We start from the raw sequence: 16,892 nt of genomic DNA, 5'->3' as shown, positions 1-16,892 counted from the left end.
TATTTGATTTCTTGTTCGATATATAAATATATAATTCATATATAATTCTTTTGCTAATTTTGTAAATTGAAAATTATTAGCAAAGAATTATATTTACATATATATATATATATATATATATATGTATATAGCACTGAAATTTTTGTCCTGTTTGTACGACAAAGTATCGATTCATCGTATCGAATATTTGTAAACAAAATGTCAAAAAATTAATATATACAATAAATTTACAAAATTTATATTGCGGATAAAATATTCATTTAAGCGACGCGTTTTATTTTTCCGCGCGAGAAAAGAATAATAATACTGTTAAGAGACTAAAGAAAAGATATGTACAGCCGCGTTTTTTGCGATGAAATATCGCGATCGCTTCCGGGAAAGTGTCTAAAAGGGATTTTTAAATCGCGACGCGCTGCGCGACATTCAAGATGGCGGCGATCAGCTGTGTTCTGTCACAATGACAATCCGCCTCGACAGTCGGATTAATTAGCCTAAAAATCGGTGCGCGGCATGTTATGAATAATCCTACGTCGATCTTTCGTTCCTTCCTCGAATTCGACGTGCGACGACCGCAACTCTTTTCCTTCCTCGCCCCGGGAACCCTCGAGGGCCGACTGACCGTGAATCTACGACGACGGCGCCCGAAGTCCGAAGTGAGCGGCGAGTGGAAGCGCGCAGCAGCCTAGCCTAGCCGCACAAAAGCAATATGGTGGTGCTCGTCAGGGACAGTCGAGCGCACACGGGGGATGTTTAATAATATTGTCACCGTTGTGGCGAAACGTGCGTCGGTGACGGAGCCGAGTGATGAACTTGACGTGACCGAAAGCCTCTTGCTAGGCTGAAAAAACCACCATGTGCGATGTGTGCGTCGACTTTCACGATCTTCTGCTTTCCTGTAAGTGCGAGTTTTGTGTATACAGTAGCGCGTTTCCGTTCCCGATTCTTAACCTTAATCTCGTCGAGCTTGTTCGAGCGAATCTCCTCGGAATCTTTCCCGAGGAAAAATATTCTCCCCGAAATATCGTTGTTCGTAATTCGGGGCGAGAAACGGCTGAGCGCGCGAATTCTTTTCTTCTAAGCGAAATATGAATATGCGGAGATAGCGTCCTATAACCTTAATTCCATTGCAGCAGGAACGAACAAGAACGTCGAGAAATCGTTGAAAGATACCAATCGGTGAATAGATAACAATCGTGTGATTGTTTAAGACACGTTTTAAATATTTCTATTTATTATCGTGACTTTCATCCGACAGTTCTCTTCCTCGTAATCAGATTTTGATTTCTCTCTAGAATCACACGAAATTTCGAACGTACAAGTTACGAATTTTGTCAACGTTCTTAAAATTCCGTCCTTTGTTCGAGCTTGAATTGTTGAAAAGTTTCATGCATACTCTGAAGATATTTATTTTCAATATATTCGAGAAATGAAATATTTTTATTAATGTAAAAACATATTCGGGATTTTAGGAAAGTTTGCGAGTTTATATCACGCGAAATAAAAGATTGTGGAGTAAAGAAATAAAATTTCTTACAAATGTGGTACTTTTAATTTATATTAATTAAATTTTTGACTACTGTACGTTTTATTCTTTTAGATGACGAACGTTCGTCGAAGGAACAAGATGCTTTAGCGACGTTATGCATAACGGATGTCGACACGACGTTGCATTATGTTAATCAATGGGTGCAAAGGTACGTTAATTTATTGAAAATCTTTCTTTCGTTTCTGTTTATATTAATTTTTATTATGAGGACGAAAATAAATTATCAAATAAATTACCAAATAAAAACTGTTACTGCTTTACAATGCGATAAAATTTATTTTTAAGAATACAATTATTTTGAAATTATTGATACTTAATTTATTATGCAAATTAATTACGGAACAACTTATCAAAATTTATTTAATGGACAATGAATTATTATAACATCTCTGCATAAACAGTGAATGTTTTCGATGAGTCATTATGAGGTCTTTTGCAACGGATGAGTTTAATTTTATAGTCATTGATTATATAGTTACAAAATGTGATTATATTGTGATTCTTTTTCTTTTCCTGACAATGTATGTGCTGTTATCGTGAGATTAAAAATTTTGATCGATTTATAAGGCTAACTCAGAGTATCGTACTCTGTACGTTACAACAATTACAAGTTATACAGCAAAATGAAGATGTTGCTAAGGAGACTGTTAAAGAAGGGAAAGAGGAGGAAGAGAAAAGTAGTAAACGAAAGTCCGGCGACAACGCGGAGCATGCACAAGTGGAAGCTCAGACGAAGCAGACATGGTCGCAGCAGGATAGAGAAAGATTGTTTCATCTACTCTCGAAAATTTTTTTATTAAACTTTCCTCTCTATATCGCTATGAAGCACGGCGGTGTAATCAATCCTTTAGCTCCTGTCAAGGTAAGAACTCTTGTACGATTTACGTCGCACGTTTGCAGACTGCATTATTTATCGATTATATACAACAATTGAATTATTTTATAATTGATAGGATGAAGGCGGTTATTGCGAACCACACGATCCTGAAGTACCGGCGCCTTTGATTCGTGCTGTATCTATATTTTGCCATCAAGGAGGTTTTAATTTGATGTCCGCTTGTTTCGATATGGAAAGCACACTGCCTGTTAGCCTTGCGCATTCTATGGTTGCAGTTATTTGTAATCTCAAACTTTGGTTGAACTACGGTAGCGTCATCCAACTATTTATACCATTGCGCAGTCGAGTTATGAAGTACATGTGCCGTTTAGGGGACAAGGAGTTGCGTACTCCTGCTGTTAGGACAATGGCAGGTAATTGTTATGACAGTTGAAAGAAACATAAGTTTACACAATTCGCATTCGCAAATATATTTCTAGTTAAATAATTTTTTATGCATTTTTTTAAGATTTTATGTGGAGCGCGGTGAAAGATCCAATAGACGCCGTATTACCGAGTTTCGATCGCGATGGACTCGACTTGGCATTTAAATACTTTACTAGTACAACTCTGACTATGAGGCTGGCTGGTGTAGCCCAGATAAACGCTCATATCACCGCTTCTAATGAGCTCTGCAACAGCGAGACAGTCGCCGAGGTCGAACAAGTGGGTCACGCGCTTGCCGCTTGGTTGACTGAGAACAACATCATAGCTCATATATTCGGACCAAACTTACACGTAGAGGTTATTAAGCAGAGTCATATTATATTAAGCTTCCTAGCTATGGAAGGTAGAATTACGTCCTCGGACATGGACACTATGTGGCAAGCCGCCCAGCTGAAGCACTGTGGCCGTCCGGTTTACGATCTGTTAGCACCTTTGGTCAAACATCTGGCTCCTACTCCTGTACTTCATCTGTACTCTTTATTAGGCAAACTAGAACCTAAGGATCACACGGAACAAAGTTTGTTCTTAGCGTCTGCTTTGATCAAATTTATCTGGACGTCCGGTCGTTCGGCTTATCCGAGGGGTTTAGTGATGAAAAATAGAGAGATTTTGAGGAGCACTAGTGGAGTCGGTGGAAGTAGCAGCAGCGATCCGAGCGGTATGGACGGTAGTAGTCCGGAAGACGACGAGGAGGAGCCTAGTCCGACATTGTCCGATGGACCGTCGCCTAGAAAACAAGCAAGGGCTGATAGCAGCGATGGTGAAGGTACGTAACTCTTTAGATTAAATAGCTTAATATTGTTTATAGATCTAGTGTATATTTGTACGCAACTTCTTTGATTAATTAGTTTAATAATGTTTGTTAATAATCTGTTGTATATTTGCAGGACATTATAAGGGAAAGAATTTGACGACTAGCACCATCGAGTCGAGCCTCAATGAAATCGAAGACTTGAATTCTGAGAAATTTGATTGTAATAGAGAATTAACTAAGGATTCATCGAGTGCTATCCGCGAGGAGATCAAGAGCAAGCAAAGCGGATCCGACGCCGAAGCGGACACGGAGAAGTCGAATACAGAGGAGATGTTTGTACACGAGAAGAAAAAGCGAAAGATCCTACGCAAGCGAAAAAGACCGCAAAAGCGTTCTTTGAGTGCCGTTGAGAAAACGCTAGAAGATATCGTCGGTCAAGATGATAATGTGAAATCAAAAGATTTGCTCGCAGACGCGAAAAGCAGAACGGAAGATGTACTGAATAGCAGTTTAGACGTAGGCGCTTTAGCTTCCTTGGATGAACCAAAGAGCGTCGACGCTTTGGATCGCGTTAAACAACAAGCGATGGCTTTGGACCCAAACGATCAACAAGTTCCAACCACGGCGGCGCTGTTAAGACGCGCCAACAAGAATAAATACATGTCTATAGTGGGATACAATGTAGACAGAGCGGCCGATTCGGCGGATAGTTCACACGACGAGGACGATAGCGATGTAGCGGGTGTGCTCGCTGCCGCGGATGGTCCTAGCGCGGTGATATCCGAACTTGCTGGATTAGTACACGCCACCGGTCCTACGTTCTTGCCTTCGGGCTTAGACGAGATGCTTTCCGATGAAGAAGGCTCGTACAGTAGTAGAATATCGAACAAGAGTGAAAAGAACATGGCCGACTTTGATGGCGAAGAGAGTGGTTGCGAGGAAGAATTGGCCCAGTTAGCAGGCGCGTCATTTAACAGCTATCCAAATGCAAGCTTATCATCCTCATCATTCGCATTCGACCATGACGATTAGAAGATCAGTCTGTCAACCGCCGCAAGTGCGAGCCGCTCGACAAACAGCCACGAGATTGAATTCGCAATTTAATCTGGATACAGTTTGTAAGCCGGGTAATACATTACTGTGGGATCTTCTTCAGGATGACAAGATTGGTCAACTAGGTGAAGGCCTAGCCTTGGAAGCGGAGAAAGCGCTGTGCAATCTTTTGTGCTTCAACGTCGATCGTTTGATCCCGATGAAATTCATAGAGGGCTGCTTAGAGAACTTGGCGACTAATCGTTCCGTGGTCGTATCTCTAAGATTATTGCCAAAGTTGCTCGCGAGTTTCCAACAATTCAGTGCGATGGACGCGCACACTATAACCACCTGGGCCGATCGCGAGCGCGGCATGATGAAACATTTCTTCAATAATCTGAAGACGTATACAAACACGGGACCGAAGAGCAATTTATATTCGCATCAAACAGAAATACAAGTCAGACTACAATTTTTATCGTCGATCTTTTCGCCCTTAGGTTCACCCGATTGCTTTCGTTTGAGTCTGGAACAAGTGGATATATTATGGCAATGCTTGTCACAGGATCCGATCTGTGCCGACGAGCTTTTCAGCTGGTTACTCAGTCAAGCAAAATCTACGGAGCAACACGCTTTAGGGATGGACACTCTGAAACACTTGTGTATGCGGAAATTACCGAGCCTACCACCGGAAACCATTAGTATGACGGGCCTAAGTTTGTTTCAGCAGTTGTGTAATTTGGCGCGCCTGGCCGCGGCGCACTTGGACAGGCCGTTGAGGGACGTGGATTCAGTGGGCATGGACTTTTTGTGGCGGATTGCTTTGAAAGCGAAAAGCACCGACGTCAGTATGGCAGCTATACAGTATCTCAACGGCTACTACATGTCACGACAGCTGACGCAGGAGGCGGAATTCGTTTCGCAGTGCATGACGCATCTCGCTGCAGCTAGCGCCGACCTCGAGAGCAATGAAGAAGCCAGTTTGCGCTGTATACAACGCGCCCTGCTTTTACTGAGGACGCATTTGGAAGCCTTTCGAAAACGCTACGCCTATCACTTACGCCGCTGGGTGCTGGAAGGTAGAGGCGTTGCCAGTCAATGCTACGTGGCTATGAACACATCCGAGAAGGGCCAACAATTGAGAATCTTTGTGCAGCCTGCTGGTATACCCGAGAAAACGAGTTTTACTCTTCTTAATACCGATTACGTAGCGGATTTACGAGCTGAGGTGGCAAAATGGTGGGACGACACGCAGAATACTCAAGAGAAGTCCGCGGCTTCCGCGAATGCCACTCAAAATGGCGGCTCCGTTTTGGGATCGTTGCTCACCGATGGTCCTATTCGAATGATCACTCAGGGGCAAGAGTTAACTATCGACTTTGACGAGAAGACTTTGCAAGAAATGAGCTTTAAAGACGGACAATTGGTATTTATTTCACCTGGTGCCAGTAGAGGTAACGGCGGCGGTGGTCGTTGCAGCAAACGGGACATGGATTCGCCTTCGTTATTACCGCCTCCTCCTAGAGAATCTTTACCAACCTTATTGTTACTTCGACCGCAGTACTTTGAGCAACTGTTTACGCTTATGAGGACACTCAGCGCTATGAAAACGACTGTGAAGGGTGGACAAGAGATACCTCATACGAAGGCTCAAGTACTCTCGAGGAGGGTCTGGGATACGCTCACTCTGTTACCGACAAGCCCAACTTTGTTACGAGGTTTCCAAAAACTCGGCGAGACATCCCTCCAGGAATTACTCGATCCGGCGAGTCCGCAGAAGTTGATGTACTCTCTTTACATAGTCGAGTCTTTGAGTCGACGAGGTACAACGAATCAACCGTCATCGAGTAATTCCACCGCTTCGTCGACGGCTACGTCGGTGCATCAAGGTGGCGGAGACGCGGACGACAATCAGGACGATAAGGAGAAAGATGTAGCTTGGTCGACTCTATTTGTGCAACACGGCGGACTCCGACATCTTTTCGATATCTTTATGTCAGGCTGTCTGGAGCAGGGAGACGGCAGCGAATGGCAGCAGGATTGTCTCGCCAGTTTGCTGAAGCAACTTTGTCATCTCGGTGTTGTAAAAGAGGAGAAGAAACGCAACAAAGCGGACAAGCCGCTGTTGGTACCCAAGTTGAGCGAGGCGATGCTGAGAATGATGAATGTCGATACAGTAATGTCAAGGATAACCAGCATCTTGAACGACGCCTCGTTACCGCTCGATCCGAACCATTACAAGACCGGACTCTTCGGCCGATCGCAAGTGATACATTATGCCATGGCACTGTTGGTTTGTTGGGTGCACAGCGATCAGGCGGTACGACAATACCTGTTCTCATCGTCCGAACCGTTTGGGAAAACGTGGCTGCGCAGACTGATATTAGAGGATCCCGAGCCGGCGGTAAGACGCGAAGTATGCACGGCTCTGTACAAATTATGTTTAGGCAGCACCGGCGCGGAGGACGACAACTCGGAACAGATGCCAGGATTGATAGTACCAATGTTGAACACTCTGTTGGAGCATCTGGTGATTGCTGAAGCTATGCAACCTTCTCATCGCAAGCCAGACTTGCCGCTGCATCTACATCCAGTTCTGGACGAAGGAAAGGAACCCTATGGACCAGCTTGTAAAGACTACTTCTGGTTGGTATGCCGTCTGGTGGATTCTCTACCGGACGAAGCGATTCGAGAGAGCACGGCGGACGAGACCTCTGGCACGACTATCGACCTCGAAGCGCTGGCCATCCGAGTGATCGATTCCGTGCTCAATCGGGAACACCTGGAGACGCGGCATAATACGGTGGAAGACGACGCTCTAGTTGGATTGATTAATCTCACGTGTAACATCATGACGCATAATCCTCCCTGCAAGCAAGGAAAGATCGGGCAGAATTTGCTGGATCAGGTATTTGATTTCTTATTCGCCTTGCCGAGTCCACGGAGCAAGCATGTGCCCAAGTGCAAGAGCCAAGCGTCCAGGTCAGCTGCTTTTGATCTCTTAGTCGAACTGGTGAAATCGGCGCCCGACAATTACAGGATACTGCATGAGAAGTTGCTCGCCCAGCACCGTCCCGGACCGCACTCTCCATATCCGTGGGATTACTGGCCTCACGAGGACGGACGTTCCGATTGCGGCTACGTGGGCCTGACGAATCTTGGCGCGACGTGTTACATGGCCAGTTGCATGCAACATCTGTACATGATGCCGCAAGCGCGCGTCTCCATCCTTGGCGCCGATTGCAGCCGCGCCAATAAGCATCAGCTGACCTTACGAGAATTGCAAAGGATGTTCGCGTACCTGTTGGAGTCCGAGAGAAAAGCGTACAATCCGAGGAGTTTCTGTCGCGTGTACACGATGAATCACGAGCCGCTAAATACGGGCGAGCAGAAAGATATGGCTGAATTTTTCATTGATCTCGTTTCCAAACTAGAGGAGATGACGTCCGATCTGAAGAACCTGGTGAAGACGCTGTTTTGCGGTGTGATATCCAACAACGTCGTCTCGCTTGATTGCGAGCACGTTAGCAGGACCCTGGAGGAATTCTATACCGTTCGCTGCCAGGTAGCGGACATGAGAAATCTCTATGAGAGCTTGGACGAGGTCACGGTTAAGGATACGTTGGAGGGTGACAATATGTACACGTGCTCGCAGTGCGGCAAGAAAGCGCGTGCTGAGAAACGAGCATGTTTCAAGAAACTGCCTCATATATTGTGCTTCAATACGATGCGCTACACCTTTAACATGGGTACTATGTTGAAAGAAAAGGTCAACACGCATTTCAGTTTTCCCCTTAGATTGGATATGTCTGGTTACGTCGAGAAGAAGCTCATGCCGCAGCATTACCAGGACGAGAAAAAGGCGGTGTCGCCCGAGAAGAGAAAATCTGAGAACGATGGACACTCGAGACCTTTATTGGTGGACGACGTGGAGGAAGAGGTACAAGAGGAAGAAATGGAGCATTATCAGTACGATTTGATCGGCGTGACTGTTCATACGGGAACCGCGGACGGTGGGCATTATTACAGCTTCATCAGGGATCGTACGTCTCCTAACAAGGACAAGTGGTTCTTATTCAACGACGCCGAAGTCAAGCCGTTTGATCCGAATCAGATCGCGGCCGAGTGTTTTGGCGGCGAGATGACCAGCAAAACGTACGATTCGGTGACGGACAAGTTCATGGACTTCAGCTTCGAGAAAACCAACTCGGCGTATATGCTGTTCTATGAATGGTGCGCGGATCCGGGCGAGCAAACGAAGGAGGAGGAGGCCACCGTGTCGAGTCCCACCGTCGACAATAATGCTGATAATAATACTGGACGACCGTCGTCTTCATTGGTGCGTAATAACGCGAACAAACTGCCGCCGCTGGAACTTAACAAGGAGCTGGAGGACTGGATCTGGCAGGACAACATGCACTTTTTACAGGACAAGAATATATTTGAGCACACATACTTTGGATTTATGTGGCAGATTTGCGGCTACATACCGCAGACGCTACTGTCCGTGCAGCCGGACATCACGGAGATGTCCGCGGAACTGTCGACGTCTTTTTTCATGGAAACGTTCATACACGCCAAGGAGAAGCCGACGATGGTGCAGTGGGTGGAACTGCTGACGAAACAATTCAACGGCTCGGCGGGCGCGTGCGCAAGATTTCTCGAGCGGATGGCCGGCGACTCGTGGTGGCCTATTCAGATTCTAGTCAAGTGTCCTAATCAGATGGTCAGGCAGATGTTTCAACGGCTATGTATTCATGTGATTCAACGATTGCGCGCTACTCAGGTGCCTCTATATCTTCTCTGCGACGAGGAGAACGACGTCAGCACGGTCGGTACGCGATCCTGCGTCACGCGATTTGTTAGGATGTTATTATCACTCATGGAACACGCCAAGCAGCATCTCAAACACCTCACCGAGTACTTCAGCTTCCTGTACGAGTTTAGCAAGATGGGGGACGACGAGGCGGTTTTTCTCATCAGGGTGCAAGCCATATCCACGATGGTAAACTTTTATCTCGGGCATAAGACGCATGAGTTCGTCGATGCGGTTAGTGAGGAGGAGGAAGAGGAAGAGATTGTGACGGTGCCTTCGGAAAAGCTCCGACCTGCTTCGTTGGATAAGATGATTATGCTGATCGCGTACTTGGTCGAGCGCAGTAGAGGACAGGATCATAGATTAGCCCTGTCGCCGGCGGATTTGAGCGCCGTGGCAGGCGGCAAGGGCTTCCCCTTTCTGTATCAACAGACACGAGACGTTATTAATCTTACTCAGACCAGAAACTTGATTCAGTCCTTGTGTCGTTGGAATGACAGACTGGCGATACACGTCGTTACGATGATATTCCAGGCGATAATGAAGCACACCGACGTATGTCAGCCTTTCTTCAAACTGTTGACGCTTCTAACAGAGAGTTCGGGACTGAGCGGCCTGCCTTGTATGACCCAGCTGATCTTGGGTAGAGTCTGGGAAGCGGCGAGGGTAGCCCCTCATGGTGCGCTTGAGTGGTTGGCTCTAGCGGTGACGAGGAGCAAATTGGCGCACGCTTGGGTTCTCCAAGGACTCGACACCTGGCTACAGCACTTCCTTCTTGAGCACTCCAATCAAAGGGTCCGTTCGGCCGCCGCTTTTCTACTGGTGTCTTTGGTACCGTCTACGCACTTTAGACAGGGATACCGTACTGCTCATCGGCTTAATCTAGGCTGCAATTCGTCCAGAGAGCTTCAACTGTCACCGGAGGCTACTCTGATACTTCATCAGATATACACGGCCCTTTTGAGATTGCTGCAACCCGCGCGACATTACATCGACATACAAACTCACGGTACAATGAAACTCACTGCCTACTTTGCATTGCTCACATACTGCGTAGTCTCCAAAACCGAAAAATTAATGGTGAGTAAAATTCTGGTCTTTTTGTGAAACAGGAGAGATCTGCGATGTAAATAAAATCTGATTCATATGATTGCTTCTTACAGTTCGGGCAGTATCTTAACGATTTGTGGACGCTTTTCCATCCGAAGCTTTCGGAACCGAGCATTCCGGTGCATCATAACAAGCAAGCGGTACTTTTGTTCTGGTATCATGTCTGCTCCGATTGTCCAGAGAATGTCGCTATGATACTCCACAATCCGCACATAACTAAGAATATTGCATTTAATTATATATTGTAAGTATTTCTTGCCTCTCTTAAGTCCATTGCATTTGTTTACAAATATGTAAACAAATGCATATAATGTATAATAATACAGCAATTTTGTCTTTATTTAAAAAGTTTAAATAAAAATATGATGTATAAATGCATGTATTATTCAGTTCGTTTTTATTATTCAACATAAGAACGCTCTTTTTGTAGTATTTCTATAATTTGTATTTTTTATTGCGATTTATTCATTGTAGAGCTGATCACGAAGACCAGGATGTTGTGCTGTTTAACAGAGTGATGTTACCTGCATATTACGGCCTTTTGCGGCTTTGCTGCCAGCAGTCGCGCACTTTTACAAGACAATTAGCTGCGCATCAGAACATTCAGTGGGCATTCAAAAACATCACTCCTCATCCTACTCAATATTCAACTGTAAGCTAAGTTTTATCCAGCTTGTTATTTGAATGACATTTTGCTCCAAATCTCATTAATTTTTTTTCTGCACCTAGGCGGTGGACGAATTATTCAAACTGATGCAGTTATTGGTAGCGAGACATCCTGATCAAACTGAACAAGAAGAGGCGGAGATCGCGTCATTCAGAAGGGGCACGTTGTCTTCTTATTTACAAGGGCTCGATGGTCGTTCATGCTGGGCAACTCTCATCTCTGCTTTTCGGTATCATTATAATAAAAACTATCTTAATCTCTCTCTCTACAAGAATGTTGAAATGTTATGGACGAGATATATTTAAAGATTAATTTTTTTTAGGATTCTCATTGAATCGGACGACGATCGTTTGTACGTTGTTTACAACGGTGGCTTAAGTATGGCCCTGGAAGCGTTTCATATGCTACACATAATGTATCACGAGGCGACGGCTTGCCACGTCGCCGGCGATCTGGCCGAACTGATCGCCATCATCGTCGAGCTGGTGCGATGCGTTCGCACTGCAAGAGACGGACCGGACGCTAGAAGTATTCTCGCCAATTGCAAAGAGTGGCCTGATATACTCCGCAAGCTAGCGACGTTACTAAACACGTACAATCCGCCCGACATGAGAAACCTGGCTATAGATCTTTTAAAGGAGCTCGTCATGCTCGTTCCTGCCGAAGCAATACTGATCCTAGCGCCATTACTTTCGCACTGCCATGCAGCTCTTCAGGAATCCCACGCCGCAGTCCCACCTGGACCGTACCTTCCGCGAAGATCTACCCCGCCCGGGAAGATGCCTACCAGACCCGCCAGGCCGATGGTACAAATGGCGGTGCCTCACTCTCAGCTGGAGGCGTCAAAAGGGGTCGATCCGGAATACGATAGCGCTCTGCTTGAATTTTACTTACCTTATCACGAGCTAATAGATGTCATGTGTAGGCTGGCGATAAATAACGATTGCATGACGGATGCGTTAGTGAACTTGAGCGCTATGCTTGGATTCGAAGGTGAGTAATGACATATGCGAGACCCCCAGGATAGACCGCAAATTTCAATTTATCTTATCATCGTTTGCAGGTGTACCTTTGCACTTGGCTCTGTTCCCTAGGTTGTGGTTGGACGTGCACGCCGCTACGCACATAGACAGAAAGCATATAGCATCTCTTTTGTGTTCTTCCTATACGGTAGATTACGTAGACGCTGTGCTGCTGGACGAGAGATCGTCGTTAGGAGTGCCGGCGATACACGCTTTTCTCAAGACTTTCTTTCCGAAACTGGCCAGTCACGTGTTGACCGAGCAAACGTGCTTGCTCATCGATAATCTGGTCAGCTCGTTGACGGCGATGGTGGAGGCGGTGGACGTTGAAGCATCGGCGCACAGGTTGACCGGGGACCTGCGCGCCCTGGCTCTCGTCTACAGCAGTAGCACAAGACTGAAACCACCCTCCAGCCTGCTGCCGGCTCTAGAGACTCTGCTATCGCGAACACGGACTATTACGGTGAAGGAGAACCGTACGTCGTCGGAGGTCGTGGAATCGCCTTCGAAACGGCGTAGGTTGTGCGGCGACAGTGAACCGGTCGATAAGGAACTCTGCGCACCGATCAACGACATCGACATGGAGAATAACATCTCCGAGGCGGAGCTGGACAAGACAGACCCGGTGAACTGACACGATGTCTTCCGATTCCGGGGACGATAAGGCCGCCACTGCCAGGCACAAATCGGGCAACGTTCAAGCGGAGACCATCGCCACCAGCGGCACCGTCTCGCCGCCCCGTCTGGTCACCACCGCCAACAGTTGTACAAATCAGTTGCGCTGCTCGTTGACCAACGTCTCGTGGCTTGAGATGCTGGAGAAGACCATTGTCGATCTACAAACAATCGTGCAAGTGCAAAGCAAGAATAATTAAAATAATTCATCGCGTAGGCAGATGCTGAAAGCAACTCTGCTACTATAACACGATAACAGGACACATGATTAATGATCGGTTCTACGACGTGTAAATGTGTGTGATCTTTCGCACCGATAGAGTTTACGGTGTGTTTGCGCCTCCTTTTCAAATCCGGATTATAACTTAGTTCATAATATATATCGTATGTATGTATGTATCGAGTTCGACTGCGATTTACTTTCCAAATATAGGACAATAAGATATTTTCGTTATTTTTGTGACTTAAGTTTTACGTTAAGTTCATATATATGAAATTCGGAAGATCGCGTATCGCCGTCGTGTAACATCCGGACTACTCCGTAGAATTTTTTTCATCTGAAATCGCGTTTGTTAAAAAAAAAGTGCTGTGAGATAGATTAACTTGTCTCTTGGCAAAAAACTTGATACGTGCACTCTAATGTGCAATATAACGTACACTACCCAGTATTCAGAAAGACACAATTAAATACGAGGGATGAAATTTAATTTCTCCAAATCATCTCACTATCTCTGAAAATTCTGTTAACGTCGCAAATTATTTCGATAATTTCGCGCTATGCTTATATAGGTATGAAAGGAATCACAGGGTTTTAAGAAATTGTTAAAGTAAACAGATAAGACACAGTACGTTCGATTATTAGCAGAAATTTCTCTTATATATGCCATCATTTATGGAGTATGAGCATTTCTTTTGTTCATTTTTGACACGTGAGCCTAAGTCTCAAAAAATATTGATTTTGAAAAAGAATATTGAAAATAAAAGTTAAGCTTTTACTTTAGATATTTGTTTTATGGAGTGCCATTATCCTACTAATTTGTGTCAAGAGAGATCTCTTATTATTCTACTAATAATATTCGTCAATTTCAGATAAAAATTCATTAAAATGTCGTTTCTCAAGTTTTCTATTTTATTTTCGAATTTTCCTAACCATTTTATTTTCAAAGAACGTAAGAAGAAATTGACGGTACTAATTATTTATTTTTATTTGCGCAATATCGATTGTAAATCGTTAGGAAAGAGAGGTAAAAGAGAGAATTTACATATAAATGCTAATTTTAACTTGATCTAATTTTAATTCGATGTGTCTAGATTACACGAAGAAAAAAAATCTTAATTTGTACGGAGCGTTAGAGGTTCAAATTCTTAATGGATTGACGTAAGATTTGATGGAAAGTTCTTTAGTATATATATATATATGTTTTTTTAAATGACAACACGTTGATTGTGAACTCAATGATGGATCGAACGCAAACTATAATTTTTCATTTCGCGTCGTTTATTTACGCTTTTTTCTATCTAACAACAATCGTTTTACAAACGTCATGTTGCAAACAACTTTTCTACAATCACCGGCCGGCTCTCTCGCGTTATACGTCAAATTCGCAGAGACATCTCACATCACGAAATGAATAAAACCAGGTCGTCAAACATTTTCAACAAGCTGAACATTCAAGCCAACGTATTTATTACCGATTGAAGAGCAGATGAAGTCATTTGTTCAGCATGTAGCGCTTTCGTTGAGCTTGGATCGGATATAATGGTACTAAGCTAGCATATCGCGTCCAATTAAATAAAAATCCTGCTATTTCTCATTGCAGTTATATTACGTTGGATTGTATAACATGTATGAAGATATATATATATATATATATATATATAACGCAAAAAAATTTATATAATTTCTCGCTTGTGATGAACGCCTGTAATTCGATATAACTGCAGTGACGGATCAGGAACCTTTCGAAGTTAGGGAAGATGCGCGTGTACAGACATGCCGATCGACTGTTTAACAGTAAACTTTTTCCGCATTAATATTAACGCTCTCGTTCCCTAAATGTCCCGTAAGCGACTCTATATATATATATATATATATATATATATATATATATATATATATGTTGCCGAATCCGAAAAAATATAAAAAAACAATCGCGTTTGATAGACTCGCGCACGCCGAACGATAAGCAAGTGTCCGCTTGATGCAGTGTATATTATCTTAAATGTCGCTACATTTGATGTAATTGTAACGAAATGAGAAGAACGGAAGAAATGTCGGCTCTCTCTCTTTCTCTCTTTTTTTCTCTCTAAAAAATGCATTTACTCCAGTCCGATAATCGATTAATAAACATCTATCATTTATGAACTCGTATATGTGAACTTTAGTTGTGACATAATTATATAATAAAAAGAAAAGAAAATTTTTTAATTATTTTTTTAATCACGCATTTCCTTATAAACGCGCGTGTTTCCTATGTTTAAGATAAAATAAAAATGATATATTTACGAGAGAGAAAGGAGATAATAAGCAAAAGATGGAAATACTGTGGAAAGTGTATCTAAAACGAGACTCGCAATTAAAATCGACGAACTTTAATTGCGATTATTAGATTTAACGAATTATATATTTAATTAATTCTTTGTAAAATAAAAGAGTCGATATAAAATAATTAATATTAACTTTAATTAAAATGTGTTATCACATCGACGTTTATAATAACAACATATATATGGCGTGCAGGATTTCCACAGTTTTGCGAATATTTGTTTATCCCTTTCGCTGCGACGCATTTCAATAAAAAAAAAATCGCACAATAGTATCGGATAATACTTTTGTTTCTGGATTCCTACATACATACATATATAATTTTTCGCTATTATATTGTATTAGGCAAGAAATTAATTCTTCGACGACATATTGTTGTAGCGAAAGGGTAAATGAATGCACCCTTTAGAGTGTAAAAATATTAATTATAAAAATATTAATTATAAAAATATTAATATTAATTATATTAATATTTTACAAATGTACGATCCATCTGGAACAGCTGATGACTTTTTAATTCTGCAGCCAAAAAAATCTCACCCAATAATGACGTATCGCGCGTATGTGTGTTACATTATATATATATAATGTATACACACATACGCGCGATACGTCATTATTGGGTGAGATTTTATATATATATATCATTTTAACGGGAAAAAACGAGAGGGGGAGTATTTACATACACAAATATTACAGTTTTCAACATTAAAACGCGATAATATTAATTATAGCATATATTTGCGCTCTCGTTGACTTTTGATGCTCTCGAAAATGATGCTGTCGGCAACAATTTATATACGGTGTATGTTTGAAAATAAAAGGCGCTCGCGACGAAAAAAGTTTGTCAAAGTTACTGTGTAAAAATTTTTGAACGCATATTGCAATTTTTTTTACTTTTTTGGCCATTGTTCTATCTATTTCGGCCGCGAAAATCTGCTTCGCGAGATCGTTCCATCAGGGTTTGTATATCTTCGGCATGTGTCTACACATATTCTCATTTATCTTTTCATTATCATTAAGATGTATAGTTTTTCGAGCGATATAATATAATAAAAGTTTCTTCATTTTAAAATGAATATAAATATCTATTCTGCCATATATCCTGTTAGAGATACGTAGCATTTTTTTGACGAAGATTTTTTTCCGTTTGTTATAACGATACAACGATAATAAGAATAAAGAAGTGATTCTATAAAAGAACAAATAAATAATTTAATATAAAATTTTCTTTGCATATAGTTTTATATTTCGAAAAATTTGTTTTTGGAGATTATGATGAATAAATCAAATTTATTTTGAAATTTATTTGTTAGAAATAATGATTGAATATTAAAACTTTTAGAGATGATATGTTACGTACGTAACATCTTTTTTAATTTTTTTTCCTATGCATATACT

General features: G+C 42.7%; 1 protein-coding gene across 1 annotated transcript; it reads left to right on the top strand.

Annotated features, from left to right (window-relative positions):
* Window positions 1-418: 418 nt before the first annotated feature.
* Window positions 419-16,566, top strand: puf (ubiquitinyl hydrolase 1 puf). Its single transcript, XM_029314862.2, is given in 13 exon segments — window positions 419-895; window positions 1,598-1,694; window positions 2,063-2,408; window positions 2,500-2,797; window positions 2,893-3,636; window positions 3,758-4,584; window positions 4,586-10,552; window positions 10,636-10,826; window positions 11,057-11,234; window positions 11,312-11,478; window positions 11,572-12,242; window positions 12,313-12,902; window positions 12,904-16,566. Coding segments are annotated over 13 exon segments (10,362 nt in total). The 5' UTR covers window positions 419-852; the 3' UTR covers window positions 13,147-16,566.
* Window positions 16,567-16,892: the final 326 nt, after the last annotated feature.

The sequence above is a fragment of the Nylanderia fulva genome, unplaced genomic scaffold, assembly GCF_048542155.1.
Source record: "Nylanderia fulva isolate GAGA-0341 unplaced genomic scaffold, ASM4854215v1 Scaffold16, whole genome shotgun sequence".
Taxonomy (NCBI): Eukaryota; Metazoa; Arthropoda; class Insecta; order Hymenoptera; family Formicidae; genus Nylanderia; species Nylanderia fulva.
The sequence above is the reverse complement of the archived record's forward strand: the minus strand, read 5'-3'. Positions and strand labels throughout refer to the sequence as shown.